General features: G+C 54.4%; 1 protein-coding gene across 1 annotated transcript in view; it reads right to left on the bottom strand.

Annotated features, from left to right (window-relative positions):
* The window catches only part of LOC144931374 (slit homolog 2 protein-like), a 242,288-nt gene that overhangs the window by 207,843 nt on the left and 8,582 nt on the right, over nucleotides 1-25,863 (bottom strand). The window contains exons 2-4 of the mRNA XM_078855179.1: nucleotides 25,172-25,243; nucleotides 24,468-24,539; nucleotides 15,781-15,852 (exon numbers count right to left, since the gene is read on the bottom strand). Coding sequence (XP_078711305.1) covers nucleotides 15,781-15,852; nucleotides 24,468-24,539; nucleotides 25,172-25,243 — 216 coding nt within the window. The remainder of the gene's footprint in view (nucleotides 1-15,780; nucleotides 15,853-24,467; nucleotides 24,540-25,171; nucleotides 25,244-25,863) is intronic.

Genomic DNA, 25,863 nt, shown 5'->3' with positions numbered 1-25,863 from the left:
CCCGTCTGCGTTGGCAAGAACCCCTAATCGAGCGATGCCAGAGGACGCGTATCTTTTTGGCTCGGGGCCTCTCGCGCTGACGCTGACCAGACACTTGCTTGGCGCGCTTTGTTTCATTATATTTTACCACTTAACTCGCACTCCACTCAGAGAACGGGTCGGTGGGGGGGGGCAGGAGGGGGGTGCACCAAGCACCATCATGTCAAAGTCAAATATTTACACAGGCCCAGCGCCGCACCGATAATTTTACCTCCCCCCCCACCCCCTCCGTCGTTTGTTTTGCAATTTTTTTTTGGTGGAAAAATAACAAAAAAAAATTAGAGAAAAAAAAGGAAAACGCCACTGCCCTTCGATAATATTCCGTTGTTCGGCAAAGGCTGAGTGCGTGCAGAGAGAGGGCAGGAGGGGAAGTGGTGGTGGTGGTGGTGGGAGGGGAGGAGGGGGGGGGGCGTTAGTTAAGTGGCCGGAGGTTCGTTTTGCTGTGCCGGGCCCGTCATGGCGGATTGCGAGCGCGCAGCTTCCTGAGAGCTGTCACCACCGCACGCCTTGCAGAGGAGCAGAGCGGGGGCTGGGAAATGCACACGGGGGGTGGGGGGGGGTGATGGCAGTGGTGTAGCTGTCGAGTGTGCAGGCGGTGCAACTGCACTGTGGCACGGATGGGGGCCCATTTCATCCCTCGCGCCAGGGCCCCGTTCCTAGACTGGGCCGTCATCTGTAAAAGCTGCACAAATCACCATTTTTTGTTTTCCAAAAAAATATAAATATTTGGTAGGTTTCAAATTATCAAACGATTCCAAATTTCCCTTTTAAAAAATCGTCACATCAGCATCACTCGTGTATAAACCTGTCTATCTGCCTATCTATTTTAGAGACGTGCGAGTTCCTTTGACAGTCCGTCCGAGCGGGCCTCAAATTGAAGTCGACACAAAGGGGACCGTTGGCCATCGGCCAGCGGCCCTCCAAACGCCAGTCCACAGCGCGCCACGGGGACGGTCGCCCATGGGCCCTCTGTGTCCAGCCGGCTCGCCCCTGGCCTGGCCCCCACCACCATCACCCCCTTCTTCCCCCACCTCCTACAGCCCCCCGCCCCCCCCCCCCAACTTCCAACCCTGCCCCCCAGCCTCCGCATCCACGCTGCCCTCCGCACCGGCCGACCGCATCAACCAAGCTGCCCCCCGCCCCTCAACCCCCTCGTTACACGAGCTCAGTTGTTCAGCTACAAAAGGCGAGGCACTGAGAGGTCACGAGGGGACGCGTGCCCACTGCGGTCAGAGAGGACCACCAATAAAGGACGCGAGGACGCGACCGCTCTCGGGATCAAAGGCAGCGTCACTTCCACGGCGTGAGAGTGGCTTTTTATAAAGTGGCGGGTTTATTTTTTTACCTGGGGCTTAGTAATGTCGACCAATTAGAGGCGTTAGTTCAGATGTAAAATAATCTGTCCACCTTTTTTGATAAGGGAGAAATGGTGATGATGGTTTCAAAAGAAAAGCAACAACCCACGAGGTCATACGAACTCGAATGAACTGAGCAGTCTCGTCATCTGTGCTGGGATGTGGTCGTGACGACGCATTTTCTAAAAGCATGATCGCCTTTATAATAACAACAACAACACGGAATGATTTTGACATCCGGAATTGAGACGGCATCACCGAAATATTATTGAACAGCCAACCCCCCACGGGCGCTTCCGAGGTAACAGAATTACAGGAGCAACGCCGCCATGCGGTGTCAGACAGCGACGATAAAATCACCCCCTGACCCCCCCCCCCCCCGCTGTTATCTATCCTGAGATGATCAGCTTCGCTCCGCCCGAAAGCGTCACCACGACCGACGTCCCTGTGACACCGAGCTGTAATTCCGTTACCGTGGAATTGTCTGGCGGGCAAAAGGTCCATAACTAATGGGGGGGGGGGGTGGAGCGGGGGGGGGGGCCGAGATGAACCGAGTGTGTTTCATTAAAAGATATTAACGGGCCCGTTTCTGCGTGCAGAAATCAATTACCCTCCGTGTGCCGCGGGATTGCGAGCAAATTTAAAATCGCGCAGCAAGAAGGGCATCCCACGGCGTCCGGGAGTCCACTCCTTACCACTCCACTTCTCAGTAAAATATTCACGCGGTGAAACAGAAAACTAAACATGGAACAATAAAATCACGGCCCCCTGCACTTTCATAAAGAAGTCCACTCGCCTTCATATTAATGAATGGTCCTTTGTTAATCCACTGCTGGATGAATTCCCTCCCCCACTCCCTCCCCGCCCCGCTCTCCCACTTCACCAGGCTGGGGGCAGTGCGGCTTGGTGAATGGGGGCAGCGGTGTGGCGTAGAGGTTGGTGAGCGGGGGCAGCGGTGTGGCGTAGAGGTTGGCGCACTCGCACCACGGTCCCGGCCCGTAGGCAATCGTCTGTGCCAAACGTTCTCGCAACGTTTGGCACAGAATGGTGAAGTATGGTGAGGTAACTTTTTATTTCTGTTTTTATTTTACCTCGTAAGAGCTATGCGGCTCTTTTTTCAGAAGCGACCTGGCTATCGCATACGATGGCTCAACGAAGCGGATTAGCATTGTGGAAATGTACAGCCACCAGATACTCTGAACGCGTGACGTTCTCAATGCGGAGAGAAAACCCGGAGGACCCGGAGAAAAATCCACGCGACCACGTGGAGAGAGATGCCACAAAACTCCAAATATAGAGCAGGCGTGACAGGAGGCGGCTTGGGGGAGAACCTCCATCCAGCGTTGGACTCACCACGGCGGATGACGATTGTTGTTAATAATGATGAGGATTGAGGTTCATGATCTTAGTGGGGTAACCGCAAACGGATCGCCCCCGTACATTATAAACGGGTTCACGTTTCCGGCGGTGGTGACAATAGGAGCCTGGATTCAACTTGAACTCGGAATTAAACAAAACAAACTCAAGCACCCCCCCCCCGCCCCACCGGCTCGCACAACCGCGTTAAATACCCGCGCGTCCAGCCGGATGAGAAGCAGAGTGCAGCGCAGCACTTGGCACTGTTTGCTAACTAGGTGGAGGAAGTTTGACATTTTTTTGTTTATTAAAATATTTCGTTTTTCAGGAGACGACTTCAAGCTCACGAGGCCCAGGAGCCAGAGGCCCGGCATAAATCAGCCCCAGTCGCTCAGCAACTTCGCTCGGGATACTTTCATTACGGCATTAAATCAGTGGGGGGAATTATACGTTTTTTTTTTACTTTTACACAAACAAGCCCTGCGGGCCCCATCCAATACACGAGCGGCCCCCCCTCCAATTAATCACGCCCGCCACCCCCCCCCCCAAACCCCTCCGGCTGCCGAATGTGCGAACGACGAGGGATTCGCGAGGCGCGCGCTCTCCCTCTCGCGCTCGATTCACCGGCGCGGCGATTCGGGGCCAACGCGGTTTTCATTCAGGAAAACAAAAGTAACAACCGTCCTGTGTTCTCTTTTTTATTTTCCTGGGTAGTGGTTCCCGCTGCGTGTCATCCGGCACGATGTCCGACGTTTCGCTCCCACGAGCTTCTTTGGTGGCTCAACTTTCTCCCCCTGTTACATACAGTCGCTGACCGCTGCTGCTGCTGCTGCTCCATCTAACGTACTCCATTCTGACGTTAACGACGTGATGTGTCGTGAACGAGTGCGCGTCGACTTACATCGACGCGCTATTGATGACGCGTCGCTGCACGGAAAATCCATGGCACGGCTGGCCCCGAGCGCCTACGTCCACAGCCTCTTTCCTCGCGAGCGGTGATTCAATGCGCGTTAATTTATTCTGTTATTTAAATCAATTAATGCTGCCACTCGCCCGCGTCCCCCTGTGGCGATGCGACGTTTCAAGTGCGGTGTGAACAGGGGGGGGGGCGGGGTACGCGGTGCCACTGGTCTGCGGTTTACGATGTCCCCATTAAGCATCAATTATTGAATCCATAATGTGGCCAACGCTTTGATTGGGCATCCACCTTCACCCCCACCGCCGCCACCATGTTTACACTGCGTGTGCGTCTGCGTATGTCTGTGTGTGTCTGTCTATATGGGTTAGTATCACGGTTAGCGCGCTTGCGCTACTAACCCGGTGACCCGAGTTCGATTCCCGCTCACGGCCAACACCAGTGACGATCATCTGAACCGGTCCTCGGTCTCCGCTAGCTCGACTTAGCCAGGAATGAGTACCTGGTGCGGTGTCTAATTATCGCCAGGAGGGAGACAAAGGCCGCAAGGCGTGGTGCTGGCCACTCACCCCCTTTGTGTGCAGTGCTGGCCTTCATAGGTGCTCGCTAGCAGTACTTTCCCCAACAGACTGTTAAGGCTACACGGGGGATCTTTGTCTTTGTATGAGCATGCATTTATTTGTGTGCAAGCGTCTTACGAGCGCGTCTATGTTGTGAGCGTGTGAGTGAGTGCAGCACGTGCGTGTATTTGTGTACGTGCGAGCAACCACCTGAGTTCGAATCCCCAGCCACAGCTTTCAACGGTGGCAAGGGCTCCGGTCTCAACCTCACCCTGACGCCTTCCTCTCGCTCGCTTTGGCCTCAAACGAGCACCCAATGGGGCACCGAGATGTGAGCAGCTGACAACTACACACCGATGTACGAGTGCGCGAATACACGCCGCTCTAAAATTAGCCGCAAGAAAAAAAACGTTACGGCTAACACCTGCACCACTCGTAAAAATATATATATATTGGATTTGTTATTTATTTACTTGGACTATCATGGCTATGAGTAGGGAGGGTGTCTGGCTGGCTATCATGGCTATGAGTAGGGCTACTGTCTGGCTGGCTATCATGGCTATGAGTAGGGCTCGTGTGTGGCTGGCTATCATGGCTATGAGTAGGGAGGGTGTCTGGCTGGCTATCATGGCTATGAGTAGAGCTAGTGTGTGGCTGGCTATCATGGCTATGAGTAGGGAGGGTGTCTGGCTGGCTCTCATGGCTATGAGTACAGCTAGTGTGTGGCTGGCTATCATGGCTATGAGTAGGGCTAGTATCTGGCTGGCTAGCGCGCTCCCCCTATGAGAGTTCACAACTGCCCCCCACCCCCTCCCACTTTTCACTCTCACCGCAGCCTCTCTGGCCTCTGCCTCTGCCCTCGCCGAAGCACCGAGGCCCCGACCGCTCACGTACAGCGGCCGCTGCAGCCGGGTAACCGGACACCGCGAGCCAACGTGTTCACTTCTCAGCACGGAGCGGGAGAGGCCGGACAATGTGTGTGCGTGTGCGAGCAAAGTGTGCGTGTAGCGGCTCGCGTGCGTATATCACAAATTGGCTGCGGGATTCGAATTAAAAGGGGGAGTGTTGTTGCAGGTGTCAGGGTGCCCGAGCGGAATGCGTGGCCTCGCAAAGCACTCGCGGGCCGGCTGCGTGGTGCAAGTAGTTTGACCCTGGGTGTGGGATGGTCGAGTGTACACGGAGGGAGATGAGAGAGACAGACAGACAGTGGGCATAGCCGTCGAGTGTGCAGGCGGTGCAACTGCACCGGGGGTCCACGCTCCGGTTGGGGCCCCACTCACCGAGCTATGAAATGTGGCGGCGAGGTGGGGGCCAGGTGAGGAAATTTCCCAGGTGAGGGGCGGCCAGGTGAGGGGCGGTCAGGTGAAGGGCAGCCACCCCTTCCCCCCGCCCCCCCCCCCGTATCACTACAGTACTTGCACAAACCAGGCAGGACCCATGCCCAAACGTTGTACGTGGTATGCTAATCGGCTGTGCTTTGCCTTTGAGGGGCAGCCATCGAACAAAGGTGGGCACTGCATTGGGCGCTTTCAGATGCACTTTTGTGGCCGTCTGGAACGCTCTTCCTCCAGATATTAGGAAGCCACTGGAGCTATATGCACTTCAAAATCTAGTTTAACAAACGAATCTCTTTAGAACTGCTTTCAGTGTTCCGTTTGTCGTCCTTCCCCCACACCTCCAATTAGCACGGTTGGCTAAATACGCTGCATTAAAGAAGTTCAACATTCATATGATGTCACTTTGCACTGTGTACGTACAGTGTTTGTTTGCGGTACGCTGTGCTATGTGTGCTGTGGGCTCTGCTGCCTCGTTGGGCGTGATTTGTGCACCGCCTGCACATCTGCGCGGTGGGATTTGACTTGAGTGAGCGGCGGGCGATGTGGATTTCTCTCTCTATCCGCTCCCCAATGGCCCTCGCTGGTGAATCGCGACGACATGACGCAGCAGTGACTCACGTTCATGGTGACAGACACGTGGTTACGGGGTGCCGCAGTGGCAAGATGTTAACAACATCGCCTGGTATACAGGAGGTCGTGGGTACGATCCCGACCCTGACGCCTGCTGTACATTTGAGGTTTGCGTGTTCTCCCCGTGGTCACGTGGGTTTTTCTCCCGAGTCCTCTGGTTTTTCCCTATACATTTAGAATCGGCGTGCATTTAGAGTATTTAGCTGCTGTACATTGTGATAGCCGGGTCGCTTCTGATTAAATAGCTACTTCGCTCAGTGGGCCTTACCTGGAACAATAAAAAAAATCGTTTATACATGGCCACGGGCACAGCCAATACCAAGACACAACAACAACAACAAACTAATTATAACTTCACTCGCTACAAGCTACTCCCACCAAAAGGAGTCGTCATTGGGGACCAACCGCTCTGCCCGAGGAAAATGCCTCTCAGTAAATTACCACGAAGTTCATCCCCCCCCAACCCCTTTGAATCCATCACACCCAGGAATGTACTGGAGAAAGCATGGGATTGGTGGTTGGTGGGTTGGGTTGGTGGGTGACGTGAGGATCGGGGTGGACTGGGGTGTGATGGGGTGAATGTTGGTGGGGGGGAGGGGCCGGCGGTCGGGGGGCAGTGAATAATGAAAAGGAAGAAAAATGTTTATGGAAGTGAAATATGTTTTGGAAAGGGGCCGTGTTATGTGGAGTTGGCCTGGTCACTAACTTTCACTGCAGTGAAAAGTATTATTTGTAATCACACTCGGGCCCCCCTCCCCGCCTTTAATGTAATGAGCCCCCCAGGGAGGGTGTCGAGGTTAGTGTGTGAGGTCTAACGGACGACATCCGCTCCCTGCACTGGGGCACGCTGCTACCTCGGAGAGCCTCGTAATGGCCCATGGTCTTCTTCCCTCGTACGGCTGCTGGTGTAGACACAGAACAACATCTACAATGTCACGTTGAGGTGGCCGAGCCCAGATTGCCCGAAGGTGAAATTCTAGATGTTGTTCAGCATCTACATCAGCCGTACGAAAGAATAAAAAAAAAGTCCGTGGGCAACGAAGTGCCCTCTTCAGAGGTAGTGTCTTTGATGACTTGGGTGACTCGCTACAGAAGATCTGCGGAAAAACCTCGCGGGCAGCGATACGCACAGGGTCCAAGACTGTGCGCGGTACGGGAGTGCGAAACCTGAAGTATCCGTATGCATCCCAGCCAGATTGAACAGATGGACGCGCAGTCAGTGGTCCCTAGGGTTTACGTCATCACTCCCTCTACTCCAGCCAATCAGCTGCCAGGAAAACAATCCTGATGCAACATGGCTGCCGTTGTTGCATCAGGCCCCTGCGTAACATGGCCGCCGTGCCACCGTCGCTCCATGAGTTGAGCCGGGCTGTAGCCGAGGTAAGTTGCACACAGCAATGTATTTGTTTTAGAGTGATTCTATGCGCATTTATTTTTTCACGCGTGTGCGATAGCGCATGTGTGCACGGCGACTGTTGTTGCTGCTCCTGTTGCCGTTGTTGTGTGCAACTGTTCCCATGAGTTTCTTTGCGTGGGAATGTCTGTGTGTGCGTGTTGAAGGAGGCAGTGTGTGCGTGTTGTATCTATCGTGCGACATTGTCACTTAGATGGCTTTGCGATGGACCACTCTGCAGGGCAACACAAAACACGCGCCGCTAGTTGGTGGATTAAAAAAAAACCCTCTTAACTTGTGAAGCGAGTTTGGAAGTAGTTCTGTTCACAATTCAGGCTGCCGCCTGATGAGGCTGGTTGTAATTACCGGCGAAACGTCCTACTCGAATTGTAAATGTTGTTGTGGATTTTCTCTTCAACACACAACCAGTGAACTAATAACATGTTTTGTTTACGTGACAAACCTTAATAATTGGCCACGTCGGATGGTGGCGGCTTAAAGTAAATATTTATATTCACACGATCTAACCCCAAAAAAAAACTTCTGTTACGGATAATATTGGTCGTGAAAGCGTTCCTCTGCTACGTGTTAAACTGTGGCATCATCGTCGGCGGGCTGATATTCTCTCGGACACAAGGTGGTGGGTGCGCCTGCTCTCCCGCTAGACTTGCGAATTTAGAAAGTGCCATCACCTTTCGCAGCACAACTGGAATATGATTTGAGGTGGGGGGGGGGGGCAAGAGGCCAGAGGGGGGGGCAGGGGGGGGGGTTGGGAGGAAGGGGGGAGATGAGAGCCACCTCCACATCTTGTTTTGATAATATTGAGCTCGCTTGCCGCCAGGCAATTGAGCAAATTATCCAGCTACTTAAGCAGCGCAAACGAAAAAAAAATTAACCAGAGCAATCAACTTTGATTAATTAACGCGAGATTGAAAACAAAAACCGAGAGACACGGTCGGGAGAGGTCTCTAAAACCCACGCAGGATACTTGGCAGCCAATCAAACGCCCACGTTCCAATTATAAATAAACTGAATATGCTATAAATCAAACTATTATTTTCTCCACGTGTGTCCCCCACCGCTGTGGGATTATAGTTTCGTCCTGCGAGAGGTAAACGAAGCAGGAATTTTGTTATTTTTAGCGAACGGCTCCGCTGTGTTCTCGGTGCCTTCGGCGCCCGCGGCGATCCGTCGCGTCCATTGGCTCGTTACGCTCTGAACCTGACTCAGAGTGCTGGTCGTCGCTAGCCGCTTGGCGATTTGGCCCGTTATAACTGCGCTCAGCAGCCATGTTGATGATGATACAATAACTATGGCGGATCGACGTTTAGCGGCGAATGGTCACACGACCGTCAGAATGGGAGCGGCACAGAAAAGGGTCGCTCGCTCGCTCGCTCTGTCTCTCTCTCTGTCTCTCTTCAAAAGAACACAAAACCGTCGTGAAAACCATCCTCTGAAACATGAGCTACTCAAAAATCGTTCCATCAAAATTCGCCATACATTTTTTTTTATTTCTCCTCTCCCATAAATCTCGCCCCCCCCCCCAATCCTCCTGTCCCTCCCTAAGAGATCCACCTCTCAAAACCTCATCATCATCGTAAGTCACAATCAATCCATTGCGGGATGTAGGGTGTCCCACCCCCCCCATCCTCCCCCCCCCAACCCCCTCAAGTCATCGCCATATCTCACGGTTCTTTGATGTAACAATCCGCCTTCAGTGCTTGCACACGAGCTGATTTTATCGCTCCATCTCCCCGTTCCGTGGTCGTCCTCTCGCAGCAAAATCCACCCGATCAAAAAACTCGTCCTCAATTAACTCACTCACAAAACACGACCGCTCCCGTCTGAGTATCGGAACATCCCCTGCGAATGATGTTCGTCTTCATCCGCCTAGAATTACACTGTGTGACACATTTTTTGTTGGTTCCTGGGTAGTAAGTGTTATTTCCTAATTGCTAATGCCTCAAAAGTACAAAAATGGATATTATTCCCCACAAACGTTACTTTTGTGACCAGGACAGTGATATTATTTGGTTCTTTCGGTAAAGTCACGTAGATAGAAAAATAATCATTATTATTAATAATTATTATTCTACCTCCTGCAGTCACGAAAGTTTTAAGTAAAAATTCAGGACAGTGATATTTTGAAATGTACATATTTTTAATGAGAAAAGTGTGCATTTGTGTCATTCCTTCACATAAAGTCCTGGTCACAAAAGCAAAGTTTGTGGGGAATCATAGCCATTTTCTATACTTTTTAGGCATGAGAATTTAAAAATAACACTTACTACCCAGGGACAAAAATCGTGTTACAATAGTGTTATCAAAGAGCAAACAACGAGACAAATTCGATGTTGATTTGCCTCGTCGCCATTGATTCGCTCTCCGAGAACTCCGACCTGAGTTCGAGCCACACCGGGGGATTGCCGCCGTCGCTCCGCCGGTCGCTCCGTCCACACACGCCGCCCATTCGGTAACGCCGCAAAGAAACTGCGATCGCCATCTCGGCGCCCGTCACCGGTAACTCCCTCGGACAGGCAGGCCCCACCCACCCCCCGCCCCCGCCGTGGACTCCAGCTGCGGATTAAGTTATCAACAAACAAACAAAAAAACACCGCACGTGCGCTCTCCCGCTCGGGAGCGCCTCGACCTCCGCGCCGGGCATGCCCACGTGGACTCCGGCAAGTGGCGCCCTGACCCGCCGCCGGCTCTCCATCATCTCCGCCGCTCGTTTGCACTTCAAAGCGCCAGCGACGACGCCATCGACGACGAAGCCACGGCGGCACGGGCTCCCCGCACCGGAGTGAGCGAGCCGTGGCTCGAGCGCCTGCATGGAGGACCGTGGTGACTTCGGCCTCCTGGCTGCGTCGCACGTTTCACGACGGATGTGCGCGGCGACCGTCGCGATACCAGTGGCCCTCCTCGACTCTGTGATCGTGATTTCACACTCTCACCGTCTTGTCTTGCTGCTTGGCCGTACGTCGTAGTAAGGTTTGCTCGAAAGCCACTCGACTGCAGTTCACCCGACGCTTCAGGCTGCCCTCCATGAGCCTCTCTAATTATGCCGCTGTACGATATCCGTCGCTTAGGACTTCACGTGCCATCAGAATACGACGATCGTTCCCGTGACCTTCACGCCTTGACCCCGTTTCAATGTTGCCCACGCTGCGTGGCACCACCAACGTGGTGCAGGACCTAACTATGAACAATTTTTTATTTTTGCAGGTAAGGCCCACCGAGCAATATAGTTATTTTCAGAAGCGACCTGGCAATCACGAACGATAGTTCAATGAAGTGGCTTATCATCGTGTAGAAATTGATATCAGCCGCATACTCTAAACGCATGTCGATTCTAAATGTGTGGGGAAAAAACCAGAGAAACGAGAGAAAAATCTACATGACCAGGGGGAGAGAGACATGAAAACTTCAAATACACAACAGGAATCAGGGTCGGGATCGAACCTACGACCTCCTGTATATCAGGCTCGACTCCCTCCCATCGCCTCTTTCCCTAAGTGGCTTACAACCTCACTGAATTCGCATGTATGTTGAACTTCTTTCGCACCCTACGTCACCAACCATGCCAATCGGAAGCGCCAACGCATCAAGAGATGCGCTGCCCCCATCGCCCGCACTGTGCCCCGAGCGCTCTTGCGCGCCACGACAGCGTTCAAAGACACCGAGGCTTGGGCCCATGGAGGCGACGAGGTGGGCACGGACGGCTGCGCTTCAAGTAACTGGCAGCGTTTGTGACGCTAAGCACTCTGGTCGGCCTTCAAGGTCACAGGAAAGATGACACTAACACCCCTTGACTTTTGGGGATTTGTCACAGCAGAACCGAACTACACGAGGCGGCGAGGAGAGTAAAAGCGTAACAATTGCGGCTTGCGGAAGTTCACGCAGATGAATAAATACATATTTGCGAGCAGCGGCAGCAGTCCACTGCTGGATGAATGCCTCCCTCAAGCCGTCGCCATCTCTGGACAGTCGCGCGACGATCCCCAGCCGCACGCACCGGTAAATTATGAAATTGAAACTTCAAGAAACGCTCATTCATAAACCACCAAGTCGGAGAAGTAGCGCACTAGCCTGGGAGAGAGGCAGGGGAGCGGGAGGGGCGTGGAAGCGCGCCGAGACGACTCGCCGCCGCCGAGAAGCTTTCATTTCTGTATTTCGCTTTAACGGTTTTGGCGATCGCCTCCGCGCGTTTTGGCAACGTGCGCATGCATGGAGAGCCCCCCCCCCCCAGCCGCACTTCACCGCGTCGCTTTAAAATGCAAATCCCGCGCCCAGCCGAGGCTACAACATCAGAGGGGACGGCTCGGTGAGAAGTGCACTCAGTGGCGAGCGGCGAGCGCGATGCATTAGGCATCGGCTCGGCTCCTTTGTTTTGGCGATGCGGGGGCGAACCCGCGTGTTGTTGCCCACAGAAAATGTATTCAGCGAGAGAAAATGTGCTCACGAGTGGCCTTGGGCAGGACACATCGCTGGAAGGGTCCCCTGTGTGAGTCTATGGGTCCCCTATTTGAGTATATTAGTCTCTGTGTGAGTATGGGTCCCCTATTTGAGTATATTAGTCTCTGTGTGAACCTATGGGGGACAGAAGAAGTCAGGCAAAGAGCAAAAGGAAGATCTTGAGCGGGGACTTGAATCGGGACAGGCAGTCGTCAGCACGGATGGCAGGGGGGAAGTGAGTTCCAGACTGTGGGGGCAGCAGAGGAGAATGAGCGACCCCAATTCGCGACCCCCTGCCTAGGGAAAGGGGCGATGGCTGCCTCGTCCTCTGCCGCTACCTCCCGGCTTGATCAACACAACGACGTGGGTTCAACACGTGGCGCCCCTTTCAACACAGCTGATGGACTCTGCACCTCCTCAGTAGAAATGCTCGGGGACGCGTTGCACGGGCGCGCTGGGCGGATCGTTACATCGCAGGATCTCGAGGGGCAGCGGGCAGTTTGGGGAGGCCTTCATCCAGCAGTGGATCGACCGTGGCTGCTGCTGCTGCTCATGATGATGATGATTTCAGCCACCAAAGAATATTTTTTTACGAGCCGCCAATGCACGGACCACTTGACGGGACCACATGTGGCATGCGTGTGTTGAGCGAGGAAGGGGGGGGGAGGGGGGGCGGTGGGGGAGAGGGGGGCGGTAGGGGGGGGGCCGCACTCTCAACCCCCACCCTCTCTCCACACGCAGCAGCAGCAGTGGCGTCTAATGGCATAGACACTGCAGCGTAGTAAAAATATTTATTATGAAGAATAAAGATGAAACAACCTCCACAGGTGAAGAGTTAATTTAAAAAATATATATATTGTTGAGTGCTGTACTATAAAAGGCTGGGATGTGTACTATGCCTTTCTCCTTGTCACATGCGAATGTGTGTGTGTTTGTGTCTCTGTGCGTGCAGTGGATCGCTCTACGCTGTGCTACAAACCCAGCAACGCGAGTTCGATTCCCGCTCACGGCCGGCGCCAGTGTCGACTACCTGAAACCGGTCCGTGGCCTCCACTAGGTCGACTCGGCCTCAAATGAGCACCTGGTGCGATGTGTAAAACATCGCCGTGAGGGAGGCAAACACTGATAATTTATGTGTACTATTTATAATTAAAAAGCAACTCATATACAGCATGTGGTCTTATAAGCGAAATCAACCGAGGAAGGAAAATTCTGAGCCGTTATTATAATAATATTTTTTTTAACAAACAGAGTTTGTCTTCCGAGTAAAATCCCAAAAATGTCAAATTTATCTCAAAGGTCAGTGGCAAAATGGTGCCCTCTGTGGCTCGTGCGCTCACAGTCACGAAAAACACAAACACTCCCCCGAGGGGATTCACTGCAAACATCAAAGACAAAGATCCCCCGTATAGCCTTCAACAGACCGTAGGGGCAAGTGCTGCGAGCAGCAGCAGCAGCTACGAAGGCCGGCGCACGGCAACACGAGGGGGCCGGTTGGCCAGCGCAACGCCCGGCCGCCTTTGTTTCCCCAGTGGCGATGTTCGTACGCACCACGCACCGGGTATCGTAGTCCTCCTGCTCCGGGACAAATAAAGATTCTGAATCGAGCCGGGGTTGCAAAGAGCACGGGGCCAGAGAGAGAGAGAGAGCGAGACGATGAGAGAGACGATGAGCCAATCCCGCTTGCCAATTTCCATCCCAAACCCCACCTCCCCCACCTCTGCCAGCGCCACGGCCGGCGTCTGACCTCGCTCCATCCGCCCCTCAGCACGGCACCCGACGGTGCGACTCTGCGGAATCCCTCCTTCATGTTGCGGGACAAACATCGCTGGTGAAGGTCCACGTGGGCGTTCGAAATGAAATGAAAGCGCCGAAAGGTGTGCTGGGGGGGGGCGCAAGGGATGCGACGGACGCCCCCCCGCCAAATCGGCGGTCGGGGATGGAGACAGATTAATTTAATTTTTTTTTAATCCCTTCCCCCGTGGGGTCAGCGACCTGTGTATGTACGTAGAACGTCGTACTCAGATTGTAAATGTTGTGGCTTGGCTCTCCAACACACCGGTGTGCTGTACTCGTGACGAATTGGCCACGTTCTGTTTACGTGACAACCCTTACGAGTTGGCTGTGTCGGTTGGTGGCGGCGGGTTAAACGGCACATTTTTCATATTTTCGCGATCTAACCCGAGAAAAAATACATCACGTCGGACTTCGTTCGCACCGTACGTAGCCAACCGTCCAACCGGAGGTGCCACCGCCCCCACCACCGGCAGCAAACATTCAGGCGCACGGTTCGCTCGCAGGGGGCGCGGCGCGCGTGGCTCTACGCCGACACGAACGTTCCCGCCCGCGTGGCCGCGACGCCGCGGGAAGGGGGCCGCGGAGCGAGCGCCGCCCCCCGCCACCGGCCACGGCGGAGTAACTTGGAGTTGCGACGCAAGGCAAGCGAGCGCCCAGATAACGACCGACGCGGCACAGGGTGTCTCGCCTTGCTCCCAGGGTCGTCGTCGCTCCACTCCGCCCCGCCACCCCCTTCCGCCCGAGCGTCCCGGTGCCAAGGAGCAAGCGGAGAGCGATGTGCTGAGGATATTTGTTTGTGTTTCTACGCAAATGCTCCAAAGGTTATAGAATTCGTTGGAGTTCATTGTAGCCCTAGAATGTCAATCGGCCCGCAACGTTGTTGCCCTCTTGACTGGACAGGAGGCGAAAATAGACGGGGGGAGGGAGTCCCGAAGCCGGCGAGAGAGGGCACTGATGATGGTGCAGCAGATAGGAGGCACACACATTCCTTGAGGGATAGAGACGATGGGAAGAAGCTCCAGAGAAGAGGAACGTTTAGACCTGCGTGCGTGGCGTGGATGAGAGCGGAAACGGGGCAGTCTCAATTCTCGACGCTGGTGGAAGCAGCAAGGTGCGAAGTTGGCTACGTAACAAGTTCAACATACACGCGTAAGAGTTCACGAAAACGACGGTCATAGCAGGAGCAACGAAAAAGCAAACAACGGTGAGAGAGGGCACAAGCCAGTGAGTGCAGGATGAGCGCAGAATCAGCATCAGCATCACCCGCTGGGCAGAGCGACAGGAGAGAATGTAATGTCCTTGAGCCTGCCTGAGATCACGATCAGCGTGCAGACGCGCATCTGGGGAACATGACGGCAGGAGCACAAATATTGACTTTCTCGAGTTCGCCTATTTTTCTGCGTGTGTTTATCAAAGACGGACGGGCGGGCACAGAAAAAATATGTTTTTGTTTTTTTAAACTCTGCTGCACAAAGAGTGACTCGCTCATTATCTTATCACACGAACGGCTCTGCCTCAAGACAGAGTCGAGACCACACCTGCTGCTTCTGCTTCTGTTGCTTCTGCTGCTGGGAACCGAGGAAGCGTGGGAACCGTGGTGTGCGACGGGGCCGCCCGGCACGACGGGGCCACCCGGCGCCATCGGGAAGTCCGCGTCTCGCCTGCACGACGCCCGCGCGTTCTGCGGACCTCACTGGGCACCGAAACGACGTACGTACGCACAAGCGCTCGCCGAGGTGCGTGGTCGCGAGGGCGATTCGAACGGCGTGAATGATCGACGTCACAACGAACGACACGTGAACGAGCACGAGAAGGGGGCGGGGGGCGTGGGTGGCAGGAGGGAAGGGGCGGGAGGAATTTCCTCCGACCAACGAGCATTGAGGAGGAGGAGGAGGTCACGACCGGACGCGAAAGAAGGTGCCCGGGCAGCCACGTGACTCACAGTCGGTTGAGCTTGTCCATGCCCAGGAAGAGCAGCTCCGGCAGAACCTGAAGCCGATTCCGGTTCAAACGCCTGCGAGGTCACCGGGTGGAGGGGCGACAGCAGTGGGGAGGGGGCAGACGGAGAAGCACGTTAAAAAGAGTTTTGTTGTTGTTGTTGTATCCGTTCAGGGTTACGACGTTTTGATGAGTGTGCGTCGCTGCTTTTATGTTCAGGCTGCCCCCATTTGCGTCAGGCCACTGTTGAGTTTGTGAAGAGCGGAGGCCACTGGGGAGACAGCGGCGGCCGGGTGTGATGCTGATCACGGCCACACCAGCCGTGCTGGCCATGCTCGGGTCTCTTCGTCTATGTGGGAGACCTTCGTCTTCACGTGAGTGGAGCGCAGGAGCGTCGGTGTACGTGCACTGACCGAGAGGTGCTCGCTTATAGCACTTGCCCCAACAGTCTACAAGGCTATATGTGCAGGGGGGGGGTCTTTGTCTTTGTATGTGAGTTTGTGTGGCACAGGCGGCGCCACTGTCAGTCATCTCAGTCAGTAAACCGTCGGCACCTGGCTCTATCCCGTGACCTCCCGCCAGCGGCGAGTCTTCCACAATTCACGTGGCCTCGAGGTGCACCTAGCCTGGTACAAGCGCCGCGGCGACGTCACCACCACTAAGTGGTAAACGAAGGTTGTTGTTGTTCTTGTTACGGACATGCAACCCGTGGGGAATTCGGTTGATCCATCTGCCAATCACAGCACGTTTGTTAAACCCATCACGCTGTGCCCCATAACAGCCATTATTCGATACAGCACATGGCCACAAAGTGCACCTAGCCTGGCACAGATGTCTTGCAGACGTGACTAAAGTGACCGTAGGCCGTTGCTGTTGCCCTTCTGTGTTTAGCTTTGGTATTTCATACATTTATATTAAAACCACATTGTCCAAAAAGTCCACTGATTTTTTTCACCTCTGTTTTCTTCGGCTCTAATTTCCTGTAAAATAAAGAAACTCCAGAAGTTCAAGGGGAAAGGTACAAGCACACACAAAGGCAAAGATCCCCCGTATAGCCTTGGCAGACTTTTGGGTGAAGTGCTGTTAGCGAGCACCACCTATGAAGGCCGGAACGCACTCATATACACACACACAAGTATACACACAAGTACAAAAATCCCCCGTATAACCTTAACAGACTGTCTGGGAAAGTGCTGTTCATGAGTAGCACCTATGAAGTTTGGCATTGCACACACACACATACAAACACAGAGACAAAGATCCCCCATATAGACTACACAGACTGCAGGGGCAAGTCCTATTAGCGACAATCACCTGCACACACAGACACACGCGCGCGCTCGCGTGTGTGTGTCTGCGTGTGAGCATTGCGGGCGGGCAGGGGTGGGGCCGCTGTGATGTTCACACGACCGTGATGCGTGGCGACGGCACAGTGACACTTCTCGCACAGAGCCAACGGGCGCGGCCGAGTGGCAGGCCAAAATAAACGTCGCCTTTTTGTGACATTTTACGCTTGTGTGCGGAAAAGGAAGCTCTGGAGATGAGGCTGAGCGGGGGGGCGAGGGTGGGGGTGGCAGGGTGAGGGGGGTGAGCCGTACTGGGTGCTGATGGCACAGTGGACTCACAATGAGCTGCACATCATTATAATAAGAATTATTATTTTTAGCACATTTACAAAAAGGAAGAAAATGCACGATCCACTGTGCCCCAAGTTTCACGGGGCAAAGTGAGTGGATTTAGTTCGCTCAATGCCACGCGCGAGGAAAGGGCTAACTTTTACTTGAGAGGAAAAGTTCATCATTAGCAGCATCATCATCGTTGTCAGCCATGCTCAATCCACCGCCGGACGTAGCGTGGGCCTCGCCAAATCTTCGCTGCCTCTCGCGATCCTGCGCGCTCGCTTGTAGCGACGATGTCAGTGCTGGTCGTGGTAGAGGGAACAAGAGGATTGTCGAGGGCGGTGGTTCCCAACATTTATATGGACGACTGTCCCCCTTGTTGAATTGTTTCTCGCGGCTCCCATCAATAAATGTACGAGTAATGATCGTCAATAATGTAAGCACATTAAACACAACGAATGTGACAGTCTTAAGGCGCATTTATAAATGGCCTCACGTACCCGCTGCCTCGTAGCCCCGGTTGAGAACCCCTGCTCCCGGGGTGAAGCTACCGAGCTGCATCGCGAGCGGAGAAGAACACACCGAGGTGCGATTTATTTGAATTTTGAGATTGAAGCGCACGTAAGTGAGCACGTACTGTCACAACTTCTTCACTACGAGAGCCACATACATCTGAGTTAGTTGTACAATGTTGGGGGAAATTATTCTGACATTTGTCTTTCAGAGCTTTAAAAAAAACAAATGTTATCGTCCCAATTGTTTTGTGCTTTTCATTCACCACATCGCGAGCTAAATAATCGTGACTAATCGTCGATGCGTCAGCCCCGCCGCCCCCCCCCCCCCTCATCGCTGTCTCTACGAGTGACATTAATCGATGACGGCCCCCTCTAGTGGCCACGCACAGACTCGCGACGCCGTCGTCTGCCGCTTTGGCAGGCTCTTTCAGGACTCGACGTTTCAGCCAGATGACCTTACTCGGGAATTGATGTGGTATTTTAGGGCACGAGTTAACCTCGTGGATTATCAAAAGCGGTGGTGTTCATGGTACTGTGGAATGTGTCTCAGACTCGAGTGGTGCACTGAAGGCTTCTAAAATACTCGCGTCACGTGAAAGTGTCAGGAGTTGCCATGTTGCCGTTGTTGTTACATAAGTGTGTGCGGCCCCTTCGCCAGTCAACTTGTGGAATACAATAAATACTTTTTTTTTAAAGCCCTTCCCACGCCGTGAGTCGTCGAGGTCGTTTGACCATACTTCACCGCACTGGTCAGAGTGGGTTGGTGAAGGGACGGTTCGAGAACCGGTGCAGATATCCCCCCCCCCCCCAAACGCCCCACACACATGAACCCTGCCTGACAACAGGCGTTATCACCACAGATTGACATTACAGGCAAGTGGCCCTACCTGCTGGTATAACTTCTTCATCAACATAGCACCATTGCCGTAACTTACAAATAGCCAGGGTCAGTGTAGGCCCGAGGCTTCGTGCCACTGCGGCTATTCCGTACCAACGTGTCAAACAGCTCGGGCGAAGTCGAGACTTGGGTCTCCACATCGCCCTGCTCAACAAATGTGCCTCCCACTGGGGGCTGCCCCACGTGCCAGCTGAAGTCAAGTTTCGCGGCAAGAGGGAATTCATTCGCTGCAACTGTCGGTGGTGCTGGGGCCATCGTGGTGGCCGTGCCAGCGTCGTCGACGTCGGTTATGACGACGACGACGATGGTGCGATGGCAAAGATAAAGAATCCCCCATCATAGCCTTGACAGACTGTTGGGGCAAGTGCTGTTAACGGGCACCGATGAAGTCCGGCACGGCACACGAGGGGCTGCGTGGTCAGCACGACGCTTAGCGAACACGGGTTCACGGTCAACATGGCCAGCGCCACTCGTTCCGTCTCGGAGAGTTTTGCGGGACCCTGCGGGGCTGGTGGCGGGGGGGGGTAGCGACAGGGGGGTGGCGGGCGTCGTCATCGGATCGCCCTCTCGACAAGAAACAAAAGCGATAGACGCCCGCACGCCGAACATCCCCTGGGGTTGCCGGACGCAGCAACGGAGCGACGCTCGAACGCAGCGCGGAGGGCATCGTCACTCTAACACATGAACGCAGCGCGGAGGGCATCGTCACTCTAACACATGAACGCAGCGCGGAGGGCATCGTCACTCTAACACATGAACGCAGCGCGGAGGGCATCGTCACTAACACATGAACGCAGCGCGGAGGGCATCGTCACTCTAACACATGAACGCAGCGCGGAGGGCATCGTCACTCTAACACATGAACGCAGCGCGGAGGGCATCGTCACTCTAACACATGAACGCAGCGCGGAGGGCATCGTCACTCTAACACATGAACGCAGCGCGGAGGGCATCGTCACTCTAACACATGAATGCAGCGCGGAGGGCATCGTCACTCTAACACATGAACGCAGCGCGGAGGGCATCGTCACTCTAACACATGAACGCAGCGCGGAGGGCATCGCCACTCTAACACATGAACGCAGCGCGGAGGGCACCGTCACTCTAACACATGAACGCAGCGCGGAGGGCATCGTCACTAACACATGAACGCAGCGCGGAGGGCATCGCCACTCTAACACATGAACGCAGCGCGGAGGGCATCGTCACTCTAACACATGAACGCAGCGCGGAGGGCATCGCCACTCTAACACATGAACGCAGCGCGGAGGGCACCGCCACTCTAACACATGAACGCAGCGCGGAGGGCATCGCCACTCTAACACATGAACGCAGCGCGGAGGGCATCGCCACTCTAACACATGAACGCAGCGCGGAGGGCATCGCCACTCTAACACATGAACGCAGCGCGGAGGGCATCGCCACTCTAACACATGAACGCAGCGCGGAGGGCATCGCCACTCTAACACATGAACGCAGCGCGGAGGGCATCGCCACTCTAACACATGAAGACCGCTCAGCAGCAGGAAGACAAATCAGCACGCGCTCGCTCTCACGCTCCAGACTCGAGCAGAAGCCGTGCAGAGGGATGCACGGGTGGGGTGGTGGTAGTGGTGGGTTTCTTTAATTATTATTGTTATTATTAATTAATAATGCCCACTGCTTCCAGGATGTTGCAAGGGAAAGGAACAATTTCCATAACAAGCGTTGGCTCGCCGCCAAATGCTTGGGCTGTTGAGTGGTGAGTGGGTGGGGGGGCGTTTCGACCCCGAGATGAGATCCCGCTCCGCTCGCACGGAAAGTGGATTTGGGACAATGGCGCAGCGCGCGCTCTCGAGTGCGCAGGCGCTGCGATTGCACCAGGGGCTAGGGGCTGGAGGGGCCCGGGCTATGAGTAAGAAATTGTGGGGGGATATGGTGGGGGGGGGGGGTTAATTTTATTCCCTGCACCAGGGACCACACTGGTGCACAACAATAACACAGCCGCCGCCAATGACACCACCGACGGCAATGTCTTCACAGCACTTGTACCAGGCTAGGTGCACTTTGATCAAAGACAAAGATGCCCCATCTAGCCTGAACAGACTGTTGGGGCAAGTGCCTTTAGCAAGCACCTATGAAGGCCGGCACGGCACACGAGGGGGTGGGTGGCCAGCACCACGCCCGGCCGCCTTAGTTTCCCGAGTGGCGATGTTTATACACCGCACCAGGTGCTCATTTGAGTCCGAGTCGACCTAGGGGAGGCTCAGGACCGGTTCAGATAATCGTAACTGCTGTTCGCTGTGAGCGGGAATGAAACTCTGGTCGGCAGGTTCGTCGCGCAGTGCCCTAACCGCTACATTACAGCAAATACGCACGCACACGCAATGTACGTGGCACCCCTACCTACACGCACCTATTCAGAGAAGCGTTCCACCACTACACACAGACACCCCTACACATACCTACCTACCTACACACCCCTATATACGCGCACACACAACCTGACTGACCGGCAGCCGAAAGAATGAACTTAACCAGAGTAGATTTCACGCAACGTTCTCTGCTCAATCAACACCGGGTTCCGGGACATAGAGCAAAGGGGAGCAGAAGGTGAGGGTAGTGGGGGGGGATAGGGGAAGAAGGTGGAGGCAGGCGAGTGCGGGAGAGACAGAGGAGGAAGAGGGGGAGAGAGACAGGGAGAGAGCAGAAGAGGTGGTCGGGGAGAGGAGGGAGAAAAGTGGTGAGCCGGAGAGAGGGAGGGAGAAGAAGAGAGTTCGAGAGAGGAAGGCGATGGAAAGACCGTGGAGAGAGTGAGAGACAAAGAAAAGAGAGAGAGAGAGAAGCCAGGAGAGAGGGAGAGCAGGGAGAGAAGAAGCGGAGAGGGAGGAGAGAGATTATTGAGGGAGCAACAGAGGCGAGAGGGAGAGGCAAGAGAGAGGAGAGAGAGCGAACACGGAGGGAAGAAAGGGAGAGCCGGGGAGAGGGAGGCGAGGGATGCGAAGTCGGTGTAGACACGAGAGAGAGAGAGGGGGGGGGGTGCAGGGAGAGCGAGGGGCGTCTGTGAAGGGAGGAGGAGGAGGAGGTCATTCGGTGTTTAATAAGCGAGGCCGCGCAAGACGCGACGTGACCTGTGGACTCCCGACAGCCGCAGGAACAAGCGAGAGAATGTTGAAATGTTTAGAGAGGGAGGTCTGGAAAGGAAATTGATTTTTCTCTCCGTTTGAGAGAAAATGAATGAAGGAGGTGCGGGGATTCTGTCTTCCTTTCACCCCCTTCTTATCCCCCCCCCACCCCCCCTCTTCATTTCGCGAGAGTTTTGCATTCCACGGCCGCTGACGTTGTCAGCTCGCGAACACGCGCTGAGCACACACCATCATCGCGGTGCCGTCCTGGGGTGGGGGGGGGCGGCGGGGGGGGGGGGTGGTGAGGAAGACCCCACAGATGCCTTCCCCTACCGTCAAACTCTCGCTGCTGCTCGGCGAGCCGCGTTGAGCTGCGTGCGTTGAACTTCTTTCGCACCACCCTACGTAGCCAATTGGAGGTGCGGCGGAGGAGGGAGGGGGTAGAAAGCGGTAACGACGGCGGTGGTGCTCGCCACACGCCGCGGCTCCCGTCGGCGCGTTCGTCGCGGCCGAAGGCCGGGATCGTCGTAACGCCGGCTTCGATTCACCGTTTCAACTGGGCCTTCAGGACTGTACAGCCAGAGCCAGTTGCTGTCGCAAGACAGTTGGCGTCTTCAGGGGCGTCTCTCAAGTGGCTAAAACCATTGATCTCCCGTATAACCTCAACAGATTGTAGAGGCAAGTGCTGATAGTGAGCAGGACCTATGAAAGCCGGCACACGGTACACGAGGGGGTGCGTGGGCAGTAGCAACGTCCGGCCGTCTTTGTCTCCCCAGTGGCGATGTTTACACACCGCACCAGGTACTCGTTTAAGGCCGAGCCGACCGAGTGGAGGCCCAGGACCGGTTCAGATACTCGTCGCTGGCGTTGGTGGCCGTGAGCGGGAATCGAACTAGGGTCGTTGGGTTTTTGGCGCAGTATGTTAACCGCTGCACCACCACTCCCCTCAATGGAACTCTGGTCGGCACCCTGAGTTGGAGTCCAGGCTTAAAGGTTGTTGCTATCTCTGTAGCGATTCAAGAGGAAAGGCCAAGTTCTCTCAAATTACTCTTTTTTTCTCTCAAATTGTGCCTTGTTTAAACTGAGCCACATGTTGCATTATGCATTTACAGGTATTGCCGTCTTGTATAACGCGGCCCGCGTTAATATTACCCGAATGTTCCTGTGCATGAAATGTTTACAGGTCTTGCCATTCTATATAACTTGTAACTGAGGTTTAGGGTTTACATTACACCTACGCGATGATTCGTGTTTTAAATAATTTGGCCCTCGTTGTAGAGATCACATTGTTTACGAGGCCGATCACTTTTTCCTAACTCTGCTCTTTCTGTCCAGCCGTAAACGCGTGGCTTTCCTCCCCCCCCCGGCCCCCCCTCGAACGTATCCATTCTCTGCGCAGCACACGCTCAAGCAAACACGGTGCTGGCAGTCAAATTGCAATGGGACAGAGAGACAGCGTGCATCCCAGTGTTCCCGTCCCCTTGAAGGCACCAGCCGACAGCGCACAGCCAAGGTCGTCGTGACCTGCCTCTCCAGGGAAGTCTGCTAATGTTGTCCTCATTTACATTTGATTGGTGGTGGGGGGAGGGGCCCGGGGGGGGGGCGGTAATGGGGAGCGGGGGGGGGGCTCCGAAGCCAACGGGGCAGAAGTTGGGAACGCTGCAGAGTGCGGTGGTGACTGGAAGGAGAGGATGGAGTTTGGGAGCAGAATCAAAATGTTAAGCAAATGAACCAATTATGCTGTATTGTGTTATTTAATTGCATTACTGGGTTAATTGGGGAATGCTCTGCAGGACTGACCTGTGGTATTTTAAGAGCCCAGGTCTCATCTTGTCTGCCTGCACTGCTCCTCCCGTCGGCCTGCATTGGGTCTGAGCTGTGGCTGCCGCACGCAATGCTCAACTGACCCTTGGGGTAGAGCTCTCCTCCTCCTCCTCTTTCACAGCCCCGAGTCAGTCTGCCAGTGGTGGAAATTCCACGTCCATATGGCGGAGTCAAGTCTATCCACGTGACAACCACTGTTGACTTCCCCAACAAAGTGTTACTCGTTTCACTGACCCTGAGAAATAATGGGCAGAGTGAACCCGGCCCGGACCCTTTCCCACCCAGTGTCATCGTCTCTTGTGCTGTCACTCATCGACCTGCCTCACTACCCCCACATTCACAACCTACTCACCCTCTCATCAACCTCCGTCCACGCACGCACACACGCACGTACGCAAGCACGCATGCACACACGCACGCACGCACCCGCTCGCTCACGCCAAACTGGTGGGGGGGCGGGGAAGGGCAGCATCGCCGCAGTGGTTTTGTTTGCCCCACAGCGAACTACGAACCAGGTAGACTTGAGTTCGATTCCCAGCCACGGCTAACGTCAGCGGCAACCGTTCGTGGCTCCCTCCAGCTTCCCCGACCCGTGCTGGGCCCGCACAGTAAAGCGTGACCCATCGACCCCCACGGTCCACCCCCACGGTACATATATACGTATTGGCTAAAGGCCATCTGTGTTTGAGTGGTGGAGTAACGGGGATGCGTGTAAGGCCTCTGCTACTCACAGTCTGTCCAGCTCCTTCAGGTCGTTGAATGAGCCCCTCTCGATGGTCGTGATTTGATTCTCCATCAGGTGCCTGCGACGGGGAGGGAGGGGGGGGGTCGACACCGGAGCGGCGGGTCAACGGCGAGAGATGCTGGGGAGGGCGCAAACACACGTGGGGGCGGGGGGGGTGCTTTGTGTCGCCACCGTCAACGCGCGCAGTGCGCAAGCGACTCTACCTGAGTTTGCTAGATCGATCAGCGCGGCCGGCTACGTACTGTGCAAAAGAAGTTCAACATACGTAAGTACATTAACGCGCTGAGATCCACGCGGTGCAGGTCGCGAGGACCCGATATTTATATTACAACAAAAAAACCCTCTGTCTCTCCTGAGTTATTATCACGGTTACATTTGTCTACCACAGGAGAGGATCACTGAGCATCGAGCCTCTTGCTGCTAAGCTTTAGAGTCGGGGGCAATGGTGGTATGTCTACATCAGAAGGACAGATCGAGGACAGACATGGGATCGATGACTAGTCACATGAGTGGATGGGTGAGTGAGCGAGCGAATTACATGAGTGAGGAGCGGGTCGCATGAACGGGTGATTAGTGAGTCGAGCGAGTAGCTAATTGCATGAGTGAGTAGCTAATCGCATGAGTGAGTGAGCGAGTCGCGTGAGTGAGTGAGCGAGCGAGTGAGTGAGTGAGGGTAGAGTGTGCCCTTACAAAACACGGAGGTTCCTTAAACCCGCGAAGTCCGTCTTGCCAAGCCTCGTGATGTTGTTCGCGTTCAAATCGCTGCAACAAAAATACATCAACAACACCGATTTAGTTTTTTGTTGTAATAAACAATCGTCGAATCACGGTTGCTTGTTTAAACGCAGCGAGAAATCGACGGATGAATCCACGGGCCCGGGATTAGTCGAGGGGCCAGGCCAGATGTAGGGACCACCTAAGGTAGAGCAGCACCATCTTGAGTCGCATCGATCTTATTATTGTTATTCTTTGAATAGCAAAATTCGAGTGAATGATTGACTCGTTTCAAACGCTCATCACTTCACTCACCGTTGTGAGCCACACTCAGAGACTGTCATCAGAGACTGGAGTGATGCCACCTCGGTTGGTACCGTTAAGTGAAATCTGTTTAATTTGTATTCCGGACTCGCGGACTAATGGTGTCCCTTGCAGCGAGTGCCTTGCTGTGTTGTCAGAAGCAGAATGTTTATTTACATTGGAGGACTTCGATGAGCTATGAAGCTCTTCATCACAGATGTCCAGTCGGGACGGGTCATCACATTACAACAACAAACTGTACAACAAACACGAGAAGAGTGCAAAGTAGAGGAAAGGTAAAAAAGAAAATCGCCCTAAAAAACAATTGTACGAGCACAACAAAGAGAACTCCCACCCACTCCGCC

Source organism: Lampetra fluviatilis, chromosome 4, assembly GCF_964198595.1.
Source record: "Lampetra fluviatilis chromosome 4, kcLamFluv1.1, whole genome shotgun sequence".
Taxonomy (NCBI): domain Eukaryota; kingdom Metazoa; phylum Chordata; class Hyperoartia; order Petromyzontiformes; family Petromyzontidae; genus Lampetra; species Lampetra fluviatilis.
Note: the sequence above shows the minus strand (reverse complement) of the source record. Positions and strands in the feature narration are given on the sequence as shown.